This window comes from Equus przewalskii, chromosome 3 (genome assembly GCF_037783145.1).
Source record: "Equus przewalskii isolate Varuska chromosome 3, EquPr2, whole genome shotgun sequence".
NCBI classification, from domain to species: Eukaryota; Metazoa; Chordata; class Mammalia; order Perissodactyla; family Equidae; genus Equus; species Equus przewalskii.
Window position 1 is genome coordinate 115,930,124 of NC_091833.1, and position 14,507 is coordinate 115,944,630.

Consider the following 14,507-nt stretch of genomic DNA (forward strand, 5'->3'; position numbering starts at 1 on the left):
CCTGCACAAGGGCTCCAGTGGGACGGCCGAGTGGCCTGGGCTGCACTCCGCCCCGCCAGGGCGCTGCTGCCGCACAAGCACCGGAAGCATAGGTTTCTTTCTCCTTGTAAGTGTGACCTTGGGGTTATGAGCAGAGCTGACCCGTGGCTGGACTCATGTCAGGAGCAGGATGGAGGGCCAAGGCCTCCGTCCCTAGGCCTTTCCACTTTCCTCTGAGGACCTCATCTAGTCTCACGGATTTAAACATCATCTAGAGAGTGACTCCCCCAAATTTACGTCTCCGGCCGCCCCTCTCCCCGGCCTCTGGACTCGGAGGCACAGCTTCTTGTTGGACATCTCCAGTCCCCGGCTGCCCATCACCATCCCTCTCAGTTATGGGCAGCCCCATCCTCCGGATTTCCCACCCCGCATTCAATCCGTCAGCCGGCCCTGTTGGCCCTACCTTGGGGATCTGTGCACCCCGCACCTGCCCTGTCGCCATCTCCAGCTCCACCACCGGGACCAGCCACCAGGGGCGCTCACCTGGGCTGTTGCCCCCTCCCTGGTCCTCTGTCCCCTCCCTGACCCCCACAGACTCTTCCTGCTGCTGGAGGGCTCCTTTCAAAATCTAAGGCGGACCATGGCATGTCTCTGCCCATTCCCTCCGGGCTCCATCTCATTTGGGGTAAAGACCAGAGCTTTCCGAAGCCCACCAGACCCAGGGGGCTGGGCCTCCTGCCCTGCTCTGACCTCAGCTCCCGCGTGGACCATCCCTTGCCATCCATCAGTCGCCTTTGGTGAAATGTCTGCTTAAATATTTTGCCCATTTAAAAGATTTAGGTTGCTTGTGTTCTTATTAAGTTTTGAGAGTTCTTTATACGTCTGGATGAGCCCTTTGTCAGATAAACGGATTGCAAATATTTTCTCCCATGGCCTGTCTTTTCATTCTCCTAACTGTCTTTAAAGAGCAGTTTTGTAAATTTTGATAAAGTCTAGTTCACCCATTTTTTAAAATGGGTTGTGGATCTGGTGTTGTATCTGAGAAATCTTTGCAACTGAAGTCAGAAAGATTTTCTCCTACGTTTTCTTCTGGAAGTTTTACTTTCTGACGTTTTAGATTTAGGGCTATGAAGTATTTTGAATTAACCTTTTTAAAATAGTACTAAGTATGAATCGAACTTTTTTGTTTTGGTTTTTTGCTCTGGATATTTAATTGTTCCAGCACCGTCTGTTGAAAAGACTATCCTTTCTGCACGGAATTGCTTTTGCTCCTTCCTTTTGTCAAAAACAAACGAGCGTGTTCTGTTCCCCTTGTCTCTCCGTCTCCGTTACGCCGTCCTGATTCCCGCGACTTTACGCTGTCTTGACGTCAGGCAACGTCCATCCTCTAGCTTTGTCCCTCCTTTTCAAAGCTGTTTTGCTTATTCTAGACCTTGGCTTTTCCATATGAATTTTAGAATCAGATTGTCAATTCCTACCCAAAAACCTCCCGCGGGCATTTTGACTGGGATTGTGTCGAATCCATAGGTGAATTTGGGGAGAATCGTCATTCTGACAATATTGAATCTTCTGACCCACGGACACAGAGTGTCTCCCCATTATTTACTCTCCTTGGCTTCTCTCAGCGGTGTTATCTGGCTCTCAGCGTACAGGTCTTACACTATCTTTCAGTAAAGTTATTAAGCATTTCATAATTTTGATGCTATTATAAATGGTCTATTCTTTTAAATTTAAATTTCTGATTGTTTGTTACTAGAATGTACAAATAAAATTGATTTTTGTATGTTGATCATAAGAGATCCTGCAACCTTGACAGCTCACTTGCAAGTTCTACTAGCTTTTTTCGTAGATTCCATCAGATTTTCTACATAGATGATTTTGTGGTTTGTGAATAAAGACGGTTTTACTTCTTTCTTTCCATTATGGATTCCTTTTCCTTTCCTGCCTGGCTAGACCCTCCCACAAAATACTGCATGCAAGTGGTGAGAGTGGACATCCCTGCCTCGTTCCTGATCTCAGGGAGAAATCTCTAGTCTCTCCCATTAAGTATGATGGTAACTAAAGGTTTTTCATAGGCACCCTTTATCAGGTTGAAAACGCTCCCTTTTATTTCTAGTTTTTATTCGGAATAGATGTGAGATTTTTGCCAGATACTTTTTCTGCATCTTTTGAGATGATGGTTTTCCTGTTTAGTCTGTTAATCGGGTAAATTGCATTTGTTGATTTTTGAGTGTGAACCATCCTTGCATTCCTGACATAAACCTCACTTCGTCATGATGTATCCTCCTTTTTGTGTATTGTTGGATTTTATTTGCTGAAAACATGTGAAGATTTTTTGTGTCTATCTTCATGAGGAATGTTGGTCTAGTTTTCTTTTCTGGTTTGGTGTTAGGATAATGAGTTGAGAAGTTGTTTAGGAAAGACACCCCTCTGCTGTCAGTTCTCTACTACACCACTTCACTTCCAACACTTGCGGTCACCAAATGTGTGAGGTTTTCCCACACCAAGCTGGGTGTCCCTCAATTTAACCCAATTCTGACACTGTGTACCTGGAGCTAGCATCAGGCCCCACAGGTTAAGGGCTCAGTCCCAAAGCCTTCCCCCAACCCACCTTCACATACATGGCATCACAAGTCCAGGTTGTCACCTGTGGCTATAAGTCAGAGTTTCCCATGATCCCCTCCTTGTCAGTCATTTGCTAGAGAGGCTCAAAGAACTCAGCAAATAGTTTACTTACTAGATTGCCAGTTTGTTATAAAAGTTTATGACTCAGGAACAGCCCAGTGGAAGAGACACACAGGTGGGGTACGGGGCCGGGGTGCAGAGCTTCCACGCGCTCTCCGGGGGCACCACTCTCACAGCACCTCCACATGGCCACCAACCCAGAAGCTCTTCCAACCTGTCCTTTTGGGGTTTTATGGAGGCCTCATTACGTAGGCGTGATTGATTAAATCATTGGCCATTGGTGATTGATTCAACATCCAGCCCCTCTCCCCTCCCCAGAGTTGGGGTAGGGAGGGCAAGCGCTGAAAGTTCCAAGCCTCTAATTACATGGTTGGTTCTCCTGGCGACCAGCCCCCATCCTTAGGAGCTTTCCAAAAGCCACCTCCTTCACATAAACGCACGTGTGGTTGAAAGGGACTTATTCTGAATAACAAAAACCCATTTCACCTTTATAGCTCTGGAGCTATTTCAGGGGCTGGGAGCAAAAGATGCCCCTTATAGCTTTTCTCACTTAGGAAATCACAAAAGTTTTAGGAACTAGGTGCTAGGAACCATGGATGAAGACCAAAATATCTATTTCTTATTATAAATTACAAGATCACAGAAGAATTCACTTATTTTTAGTTTTCTAGAGGAGTTTGGGTAGAATTGATACTATTTCTTCCTTAAACATGTATATAATTCTCCTGTGAGACCCTCTGGGCCTGAAGTTTCTCTATGGGAAGACTTTTAACACAATTTCAATTTCTTTAACAAATATAGGGCTATTCAGGTGCTCTATTTCTTCTTGATTGAACTTTGGTAGTTTGGAAATTTTGGGAAATTTGTCTGTTTTATGTAAGTTGTCAAATTTATTGGGATCAAATTGTTCTTAATAGTCTCTTATTATCCTTTTAATACCTGTAGAATTTGTAGTGATGTCACCACTCTCATTCCTATCAATATTTGTGTCTTTTCTCTTTTTTCCTCATAAGTCTGGCTAAAAGATTATCAATATTATTGATCTCAAAGAATCAGCTTTTGGTTTTTATTTTCTCTGTCATATTTCTCTTTCCTATTTCATTGATTTCTATGCTTTATTATTTCCTTTCTTCTGTTTACATTGGATTTCATTTTATCTTCTTTTTTCTAGTTTTTAAGGAGAAGGCTGAGGTCATTGATTTGAGAACTTTCTTCTTTTCTAGTGTTTAGGGCTATTAGTTTCCCTCTAAGTGCTGCTTTACCTAGATCTCACAAATTTTGATATGCTGTATATTCATTTTTATTTCATTTTAAATACTTTCTAATTCCCTTTTTGATTTCTTCTTTGAAGATGTGTTGTTTAGAAGTGTGTCATTTAGTTTTTAAGTTATTGGGAATCTTGTAAAGACCTTTCCATTATTGATTTCTAGTTTAATTCCAGTGCAGTCAGAGAGCATACTTTTATGCGATGAAATTTTAGAAGTGTGCTGAGACTTGTTTTATGGTTCAGAATATGCAAATGCTATTTCTGGGTCTAAGACATCAGCTAAGTCACAGTCTGGAGCAGTTGCGGGAGAGAGGTGAGCTGTGTGTATCACGCTCCAACTAAAGGACCGGCCGGGCACACGGGTGGTGCTCACTGGGCATCAAGGATTAATATTATTATTTATGGGAAGGTGGGGAGATGACGAGTCCAGATCTGAGCAAGGCAAGTTTGGGGAGACTGCGGGTGGCGGCTGGAGAGGGAGCCCTGCTGGCTGCTGGGGGCTGGGTGTGGAGCTCAGCAGGACAGTGGATATGGGAGTGATGTGGTTGATGGTGCCTGAGAGTGAGGGTGGCGTGGAGCTACCAGACCAGAGCGAGAACATCACCCAGCCCTTCAAGAGCAGCCGGGAGGACAGAAGTGGCTCTAGGCTCTGGGCGCCTGACCACAGGGGCTGGGTTGGCCCAGGCAGTGGCTCCTGCTGCCGTCTGCTCCTGGGGCATCTCCGCTCGATGATCTTCATGATGCTCTAACCGAGTCCTGTGGTCTTTGTTTCCAGACTGGAAGAAGCGCTTCATCGGCATACGCATGCGGACTATCACACCCAGGTGACTGTCTGCCCCCTGCTGCCCCTCCATTCTCCTCCCAGACCCCGGCCTGGCCTCTCCCGGCCACCTGCAGGGCTCCAGTGGGCCAGACGCACTTAGGCTTCTGAGCTTTGCTCTGGCCTGTCCCTCTGCCTGGGATGCCTTTCCCTCCTTTGCCTAATAGATTCCTTCGGCTCCTTCAGGACTCCATTCAGGTGCCCCCTCCCCCAGGAAGCCTCCTAGATTAGTTTCCTGTGGCTGCCATAACAAATTACTGCAAACGTGGTGGCTTGAAACAACAGAAATTTGTTCTCTCACAGTTCTAGAGGCCAGAGTCCAAAATGAAGGTGTCAGCAGGGCTGTGCTCCCACTGAAGGCCCGGGGGGGGGGGGGGTCCGCCCTGCCTCTCCCAGCTCCTGGTGGCTCTGGTTTCTTGGGTTGTAGTTGCGTCACTCCAGGCTCTGCCTCTGTTGTCATGTGGCTCCTCCCCGTGTGTCTGTGTCCAGCCCTCCCTCTCCTTTCTCTTATGAAAACGTCAGTCTTTGGATGTGGGGCCCACCTGAGTCAGGACGATGTCCTCTTGAGACCCTTAACCACTTGCATCTGCTAAGACCCTGTCTCCAAACAAGGTTACATTCTGAGGTCAGGGGTGGACACGAATTTTGGGGGACACTATCCTACCTCCCAGGCCACTCAAGCAGGAGGAGGTGCTTCCCTCCCCAGCACCACAGTGGTCCCATGGTCTTGGAACTGCCCGTCCGTGCCCCTCCACCTTGACCGTGCGCTCCTTGGGAGTGAGGACTGTGTCCTCCTCGTCCCTCTGCTCCGTCCCAGCACCAGCTGTAGGACAGAGTGGGCGCCTGGAAATCCTGAATGAGTGATCTAAAGAAGGGGGTGGGGAGGAGGAGGGAGAGCGAGGAGGGAAGGGAGGCAGGCAGGGAGGAAAATGCAAGGATTGAAAGGAGAAAGAGGTCACTGCACTGGGGAGCTCAGGGAAGAACGGTTCAACTGGCCACACGCTCAACCCCACACAGTCCCTGAAATGATCCTTCCTCCTGTTCCAGCAGCTCGTAATCTAGGGATTAAATCTGAAGGCAATTTGTAATCAAGACCAATATACCTTTTTTGTGCCGGTGTGTGTGAGGAAGATTGGCCCTGAGCTAACATCTGTGCCAATCTTCCTCTATTTTATGTGGGATGCCACCACAGCGTGGCTTGACAAGCAGTGCTAGGTCTGCACCCGAGATCCGAACCTGCGAACCCTGGGCCACCAAAGTGGAGCACACAAACTTAACCACTATGCCACTGGGCTGGCCCCCCAGTTTATCTTTTAAATGTGTCCTTTCTTTCTTTCATCCGGCCATGACACCAGCCATGACACCAGCCATGACACCATCCATCACACCAGCCATCACACCAGCCATCACATCATCCATCACACCAGCCATCACACCAGCCATCACACCAGCCATCACACCAGCCATCACACCAGCCATCACACCAGCCATCACACCAGCCATCACACCAGCCATGACACCATCCATCACACCAGCCATCACACCAGCCATCACACCAGCCATCACACCAGCCATCACACCAGCCATCACACCAGCCATCACACCAGCCATGACACCATCCATCACACCATCCATCACACCAGCCATCACACCAGCCATCACACCAGCCATGACACCATCCATCACACCAGCCATCACACCAGCCATCACACCAGCCATCACACCATCCATCACACCAGCCATGACACCAGCCATCACACCAGCCATCACACCAGCCATCACACCAGCCATCACACCAGCCATCACACCAGCCATCCAGCCTTCTATCCATTCCATCACTCATCCATTGTCTGTTCATCCCTCCTTCCAACTGTCCATTTATCCGTCATTCCTTCCTTCCATCCATCCATCTATCCCTCTTCCTTTCCTTCCTTGCTCTCATCCCTCCTCCCCCATCCTCCCGTGTGTCCATCGTCCTCCCCTGTCCACACTGCTAGCCACCCACCTTCACTGAGGTTTCTCTGGAGGAGCCGTGTCGAGTAGGGGACACAGACAAGAGCCAGTGACGACCCAGAGTGGTCCGAGGCAGGACGGCGGTGTGGGCGGCAGCCCGGAGGAGGCTCCTTGTCCAGCCTGGTGGTGGAGGGAGGAGGGGGCAGCTTCGTACCAAGGAGTCAGTTTAGAGGCAGAAGCTGCCCTTTAACAGCGGAACTGTCCTTTCAGTTTGCTGGAGGAACTAAAGGCCAGCAACCCAGACCTTCCGACGGTCAGCAGTGGCATTTATGTGCAAGAGGTTGTTCCAAATTCACCTTCTCAGAGGTAGGTGCCACCAGAGGACACAGAGAGCCCAGATGGGAGGAGGTCAGACATGCCGGCGGGCGGGGTGGGTGGGCATGGGGCCTGGGCTGGGCCTGCTTCACTGACCTTGAATGACCTTGATCTTCTTGGCAATGTGACGTGATGTGGAAGTGGCGGGTGAGATTCTGGCCTGTTCGCTAAGCCCGGGCCAGGCTGGAGGGATGAAATATGCTTTAGAGTCTTGGCCGTGCCCTTTCCTGGCCCAGAACATCCTTTCCGTCGGGTCTGGGGAGACAGAGCGGAGAGGCCCCGCCTGAGCGAAGCTGCTCCAGGCTGACTCTCCCCAGCCCAGCAGGCCAGCCTGTGTCTCCCTGGACCTGTTCCCTCTTCCACAAAGTGGGCATGACTCAGCCCTCTCTACCCTGGGGAGACTTGTCAAGATCAAATGAAATAAAGCATTGCTTTCTTTGAAACCGCCAAGAACTAGAGAAAGGTTGAAGTTGCGACCCAGGGAGCTGAGGCAGACCGTGCGGCAAGGTTACCACACGTGAGGGATCTGTCGGTCCCCTAGACGGCTCGGAGGAGGTCGCTTCCCTCCTGTGCGCTGGGTCTCCATCAGCATGGTGGGCGGGCTGCATTAGCTCAGTGCTTCTAACCTGTAATTCCTGAGCTGGAGGGAGTCCGTGCTGGGCTCTGGCTGCTGTTGGGGGCGAGGCAGGGCATGGGTGGGGAGGGGCCGGCCCCAGCCCGCACGGCCCCTTTGGCCAAACAGGACCCCTCTGCCTGTTTCATGAACTCTGCTGCTTCGGGAGGCCATGCGGAGGAGGCGGCCCCACATGCCCTTCTGTGATGAACACAGATAGCACCATGCTCAGCCTCCAGCGGCCGTAGGGGAAATGGTAGAAATACAGACCTGTGAAGCCACAGAAGAGCCACCAAACTCAGGTTGTCGATCGGGCTTGCTACACACTGCTGATTCTGCAGCGGTGGTTCCAGGAGCGGCCACACACAGGGCGCCCGAGAGCCGGGGAATGAGATCAGTGGGGACGGTGGCACCGCTGAGCCTGGCGGCGGCGTGAGCCAGGTGTCCCCCACGCGCTGTCTGCTTTATCCTCCCTGCAGCCCCTCAGGCTGCTACTCCATTTCCAGATGGAAACTGAGGCTTAGAGAAAGTACTCCTCCCAGGCCACACCGCCGGCACGTGTGGATCTTGGCACTGGCACCCACGTGTCTAACCACCACGCAACCTTGCTTTGTTCTGGGTGGAGGGGAAGGCGGCGGCGAGGCAGGTGCAGGAGGGAGGCCGGGCAGCGAGCTCTGCCTCTTCTGCACCCGTCTTAGTAATGGCAGCAACGTTAGGACCAAGGCCCTGGGCCTCATTGTAATTTGCAAAGTGTGTTCCCACGTAAGACTGCAGATGTGGAAACTGAGGCTCAAAGGGGCAAAGTGCCTGGCCCGAGGCCGCCCAGCTAGGAGGGCTGCAGGCAGAGCTTGAACCAGCCCTTCTGAGGTGTGGAAGAGCAGGCCGAGAAAGTGCTTGCCCATCTAGGACCCTGGTTTCCACCTGGTGCGAGAGCCTTGCTGTCAGGGCTCTGTCCTTACCTGTTGAGATGATTTCTGGTGAACCACTGCTGTTAAACTGGATCGTGCCCCGACCCAGGCCAGCCTCATGGGGCGTTGGGGTGACTCTGTGTCTCTCCTGTTGGCAGAGGGGGCATCCAAGATGGCGACATCATCGTCAAGGTCAACGGGCGCCCCCTGGCAGACTCCAGTGAGCTGCAGGAGGCCGTCCTCAACGAGTCCCCGCTGCTGCTGGAGGTGCGGAGGGGCAACGATGACCTGCTCTTCAGCATTGCACCCGAGGTGGTCGTGTGAAGGTGCGGCCGCCTGCCTCCATCGCCGAGCTCCAAAGCCTGCAGTCGAGGACGGGCGCCCGCCGAGCAGTTCCGTCCAGAACCACCGGCCACCGCAGGATCAGGACGAAGGACCGAGGTCGGTCCTCAGCAGAGCCAGCAGCCTCCTCCGGGCCGTCCAGGGGCAGAGCCACGGGCTGGGCTTGGCCAGGGGCCACATCTCAGCCTTTGCGGAGCGTTGGCTCCCACATCTTGGTGCCCAGGGGGCCAGCCCAATGTCTCTCTCATACAAATGCTCCTGAGGGCCACCTTCCAAGTTCTCGGGAGATCTAGAAAACTCCTCTGTAGTCCCTGGAAGTCCCAGCCCCTCTCCCACCTTCCTGTCTTTGCCCCTGTCGATCCCTCTGTCTGAAATGCCCACCATCCTCCTACCCCACCCTCCCCGCACCACCGACTCCCACCTGCTCAGGTCTCAGCTCTCAAGCCTCCTCCTCCCCTGGGAACACCTCCCAGGCCCCCGCCCCCGAGCCCAGTACCGCAGCGCCCACCACGTTGAATGCCCAGGGCTGTCTGCCCCGCCAGCCTGGAGCCCCCGGTGGGCAGGCCACTTCTGACCCCCCTTGAGGAGGCACTGAGGGGATGTTCCCCGGCTGCCCAGTCCAGCCCTGTGGCCGGTGCTGATGCTCCCCCTTCCCAGGCAGGAGCGAAGCTGGAGGAAAGCAGAGTGTGTCTGACATACTCTGGGAGGCAGGCGTGTCCTCCTGGAGGTGACTGTGGAGCAGAGCGGGGAGGAAGCTGGGACCTGCCAGGGGGAGGGGACTGCAAGGACTGAGCCAGCTTTGCCTCCCTGAGCTGTTCTGGATGGAGCAGCTGACTGCGGACTCGCCCCTGAGCGGCAGCGGGAGGCACCCAGCAGCCGGGTGCGTGTTTGTAGGTGTGGTCGTGAGCTTCGCTGTGCGTTGATTCCCCATGTTGCCTGTACTGTAAGTTTCTCTACTGTATGGAAATTAAAGTTTACAAGTGCGCAGTGCCGAGCCAGCAGGGTCTTTGGGGCTGCCCGACCCCCACCGGCCACAGCTTTTCCTGAGACCACAGCCATCAGGAGGCATGAAGACCTGGGAAACTGCCTCGAGCCCAAAGACAGCCCCACACACCAGCTGCCCGGCCGCTTGGCTCCTAGCTCCCCCACTTATTCCGGCTCCGTGGCCTCAGTCAAGACACCCCCTGCCCCTGCCCTGGCCTCTCCCCCTGTCCGGAGGGACACTGGGACCACCGATGTCCTGGTAGCTGGAGCAGCTGGTAAGGTGCCTGGCTTACAGAGAGCCCCAGCCGAGCGTGCCGGTGGCTGAGAGAGCTTTCCCTGTGTCTGCTCCGTGTCCCCCTCACCGAAAGCCGCCCAGCCTCGGGGAATGAGGCAGAAAGAGACAAAGCAGGGACACGGCCATGGCGGGGGTGGGGCTGCAAGCAGGGCGCTGAGAGCTAGGACTTGCCCAGGGCGAGCTCCTCGGGTAGAAGTGGAGGCGTTGGGACCAAGGCCGAGGGGCCCGGCCTGTGTTCTGGACCGCCGAGCCCAGAAGGATCGAGGTCCCCTGGGCCAGCCCTTGCTGAGGAGCACAGTCTGTCCTCAGCTGGCATCTGGGCAGCTGTGTGACCACAGGCCACCTTCTCTCGCTCGGGGTTGGGGGGTGAACTGCAGAACTTCAAGCCCCTCCAAGCTCTGAAAGTGTGAGAGTCAAGGGTCCAGATGACCCCGCCACGGGGCTGATCGTAGGAGATGCTTCAGGTGGCCATGGCAGCGGCCGGAATCCTATTTGTTACCTAGGAGTGACCTGCAGGAGATCCCTGGAGACTGGCTTGCCGGGCGTTGGTCACACTGGGTGTGGCTGGCTGTGAGCACTGCAGCCGGCCAGATGGGGGGCATCAGACCAAAGAGCAACAGCACCCGGTGCAGAAAAGGACCCGGAATGGTCCCCAGCAGCTCGTTAATGTGGACGCTGTGATCTTTTCACCATCTCAGAGTCGCAACCCCCAGGCTCAGATTGTCATGTGAACTGAGAACCCCCACTCTCCGGCCGCACCAGGCCCTGCTGGGGAAGCAGGGGGCCCGGCACAGAGGCGGCCCTGCCAGACGCCTCCCAATCCCACTGTGCCTCCGTCCATCCCCCCACCCCAGTCTATCCTGATCTGGCCTCAGACAGTGGAGCCCGTCCCACTGCCAGCATCTTCTAGAGAAGTCAGAGCCTAGCCAGGAGCCTGGTTCAGCCCACCCCGTGGGGCTGCCCACCTCCCAGCCCGCCCCCATCCCTCCGCTCCCACCCAGAGTGGGCCAAACCCAGCAGGCCGGGTGCCATCCCAACCCCACTTTGTCCCTGCCCACCCCCAATCTAGAACAGTCCTGATGCCCAAAGTCCGTCCACCCTCCCAGGCCTCTCCTGTCACTCCCACCGGGCTTTCCGCACACGCCCTGCAGGATGCTGCAGGAATGAGGCTGCAGACCAAGGCTCCTGAGAGTAAGGAGCCGGGGCGGGCGTGGGGCAGGAGTCTGGACGAGGCCGCCGGTGTGTGGGCCTGAACTCGGGAGAGGGTGAGCTGGAAGCTGGGCGTTGAGAGCCAAGCCGTGAACTTGTCCAGGGCCAGGCGGCTTAGAGGGATCTGGAAGATGGAGGCGGGGTCCATTCTGTCGCCAGGCAGGGTCCTGGCTGGCTGTAGTGTGCGCTCACACGGTGGGGGTGGGCTGGGGCCTCTCGCGTCGCTTCTTGTGAGGGCAGCAGCCTCGTCATGAAGCTGGCCCCCTTGCCTCGCCCTACTCACCTCCCAAAGGCCCCACCTCTGCATCACTGGGGTTATGGCTTGGGCATCCTGGGTGGACACAATCCAGTCCACAGCACGGAGACTGAGGCAGCGGGGAGAGCAGCCAGATGAGACACGTGGCCCTGAGCTGATGCCTCTGGAGATGCTCTGAGGAACCATGCAGATGAGCTGGGAGGCTACCCCCGGGCGTGGGGGGCCGGCCGTGTGCACCCACAGACACCTCCCTCTCTCCCTCCTGCATGCACGGGGCCTGCCCTGGGGGGTGTCAGGTCCCGGGCGTTCTGGCTGCCCTGCCCAAGGCTGAGCTAGTGTCTGTGGTGCTGGAGAGACCCTCGGGTGGAGGGGCAGAGGGATGCAGGCTCCATCCGACAGCCAGCCCAGAGCTGTCCCTCATGGCTGCAGGTGAGCTCGGAGGTGCTAGGGGCATGGTGGGGGCATGCACCTGCCCAGTGAATGCCCATCGGTCCACACATTTCCAGAGCCCCAGACAGGCCACTGGCTCCCACCCCAGGGCATTTCACAGACCTTCCTTAGCCCTGAGGTCTGGAGCAGCGGGGGAGGGGCAGGGGCAGGCTCAGGCCTCGGGGGGTGGCTGCTGCTCAGAGGGGGCCAGGTGGAAGCCAGGCCCTGTCTGCTGCAGTAAGCAGTGGACTAGATGTCACAAAGAAGGTTCCTGACTCAGGGTCTGCCCCGAAATGTCACTTCACATCCTCTCACTCCCCGCCACCAGCTCCCAGCTGACCATGGCCGACCCCCACTAGCCTCAGGTTGTCCATGTGTGAAATGGGTGGGTGGATATGGGGAGCTCTGGGCTCCAGAGTCAGCGGCCTGGGCAGTGGCCTCTGTCCCTCTCTGGCTGACCTCTGCGAGGCCCTCAGCTCCAAGCTTCTGCATCCAGCGGGGCCGGTGGTTGCACCCCCAGGAGGAGGGACCCTCACCCAACGCTGGGGGCTGCCCACTCGCTGGCCCCGGCTGGCCCTGCAGCCGTGGAAGTGGGCTCTGTGGTGTTCCAGGCCTCTGTCCTCTGCCAGCTGCTCGCCCCCGGCCAGGCAGAGCTGGCCTCCCGGCAGCTCCTCCAGCTGCACTTGGTGAAAAACAACTTTTTTGGAGCCGACCAGCTGCCGCCAGAGCTATCCATTGTGCAACCCTCCAGGCTCCTGGCGCAACCCCCACGGCTGGGCCCGCAGCCCACCCTCCACTGTCAGTCCTGGAAGCTGTAAACAGAGTGCTGATGAGGCCAGCTCCTGCAGGGAGCAGACCCCTGTTCCAGCCCAGCGTCCCACAGACTCCTGGAACTCCAGAAGGACAGGCCCGGAGGAGCGTCACAGCTCCCTGTGCCCAAACACCCCACTGGACAGAGGCGGAACCTGAGGCCCAGAAAGAAGGACTTGGGGGTCACACGTGAGCTCGCGGCTGCCTCCAGGGGCCCAGGGCCGAGCTCCTGGCTGCCCCTCAGGCTGGGCTGGAGCAGGCAGCTGTGGCTGAAGCTGCTGCAGGACCCACCTCCACTGCCCAAGCCGTGGGGCCGCGCCAGGATCTCCAGGAGGGGTGGCTGCTCCCCTCCAGAGTCCCTCCCTGGCCCCTCCAGGATTAGCGGATCCAGAGCATGGTGAACCAAGATGGAAATTCTGGAACGGGTCAGAGTCGAGGGAGACAGCAGGGGAGCTGGCACTGTTACCCCAGCCTGGAGCAGCGCCTGGGGTGCCCGGGGCTGGGGCCCGCCTGCCCACACCTGCCCCAGCTCTGCGTCTATACATAGCGTCCCGCCTCCAGTCACTTCCCTCCCCTCCCCCCAGAGGCAGCCAGACTCTCATCTCCCGGCTCAGCGGCTCTGCTCTTGGTTGGCGTTCACCAGGCCTTCCAGGATCCCCGGCTGCTCTCCTCCCCGTCCTCTCCACTCCTTTTCTCAGCCCCGGCCTTTGTGCCAGCTGCTCCCTCTCCTCTCCTGGGCTCCCCTGGGCCTGCTTCATTCCCAATGACCATCCCCTCTGTGGCTGGGCTGAAAAATGTCCCCACAGGTATCCACATCATAACCCCCGAAACCTGGGAGTGAAACCTCACGTGGCCAAAGGGACCGTGCAGCTGTGATCAAGTGAGGGCTCCTGAGATGGGAGGTGATCCTGGGTTCTCTGTTGGGCCCCAAGTCACCACAGAGTCCTTTTAAAGGGAGGCAGGAGGGTCAGAGCAGAAGATGTGACAGTGTGGTGGCAGGGGAAGGGGCTGAAGATACAGGGACTCCTGGAAGCAGGAGACACTGTCGTCTTGCTAAAGCTTTGCTGTCTTACATTCACGTTTAGACGCACAATCCAGCTGGAACTGACTTTTGTGGATGGTGCAAAGGAGAGGTTTTTCCATCTGGACATACGAATATCTAATTGCCCCCTAGAGTATTTAAAGGGCAATTCTCTCCTCCTTTGTCGTAAACCAAGCTCCCAGATATACATGTGTGTAGGTCTGCTTCTGGATGCCGTCGTCCTATTGACCTCTCTGTCCTTGCCCAGTGCCCCCGTCTTAATTGCTGGAGCTTTGTGAAACACTGCGTTATCTGCTACATGAAAGCAGCCACCTGGTACTTTTGCTCCAAGGCTGCTTGGCTGGTCTTGACTCTGCTTTTCTGCACAGGGGTTAGAACAAGTTTATCCAGCTCCACGTCTTGTCAATGTGATTAGAATGGCACTGAATCTCTAGGTCAGTTCCAGAGAGGTGACATGTTTATGACATTCAGGCTTCTAATACATGAACATGAGTATTCCCCCATTTATTTAAATTTTCCTTAATTTCTCCCAATAGTGTT

The 14,507-nt window shown here is 55.5% G+C and overlaps 1 protein-coding gene and 1 long non-coding RNA gene across 2 annotated transcripts in view; one reads left to right on the forward strand and one right to left on the reverse strand.

Moving 5' to 3' along the window:
* HTRA3 (HtrA serine peptidase 3) overlaps positions 1–9,929 on the forward strand; it is a 36,963-nt gene extending 27,034 nt beyond the window's left edge. The window contains exons 7-9 of the mRNA XM_070613415.1: positions 4,707–4,755; positions 6,975–7,070; positions 8,759–9,929. Of these exons, the coding sequence (XP_070469516.1) occupies positions 4,707–4,755; positions 6,975–7,070; positions 8,759–8,924 (311 nt within the window). The 3' untranslated portion in view covers positions 8,925–9,929. The remainder of the gene's footprint in view (positions 1–4,706; positions 4,756–6,974; positions 7,071–8,758) is intronic.
* LOC139082402 (uncharacterized) lies at positions 4,084–8,792 on the reverse strand. The gene is made up of 4 exons (XR_011538369.1): positions 8,652–8,792; positions 7,176–7,334; positions 6,757–6,884; positions 4,084–5,616 (listed from the first exon to the last, which is right to left on the reverse strand). It is a non-coding gene; the product is annotated as an uncharacterized lncRNA (long non-coding RNA).
* Positions 9,930–14,507: the final 4,578 nt, after the last annotated feature.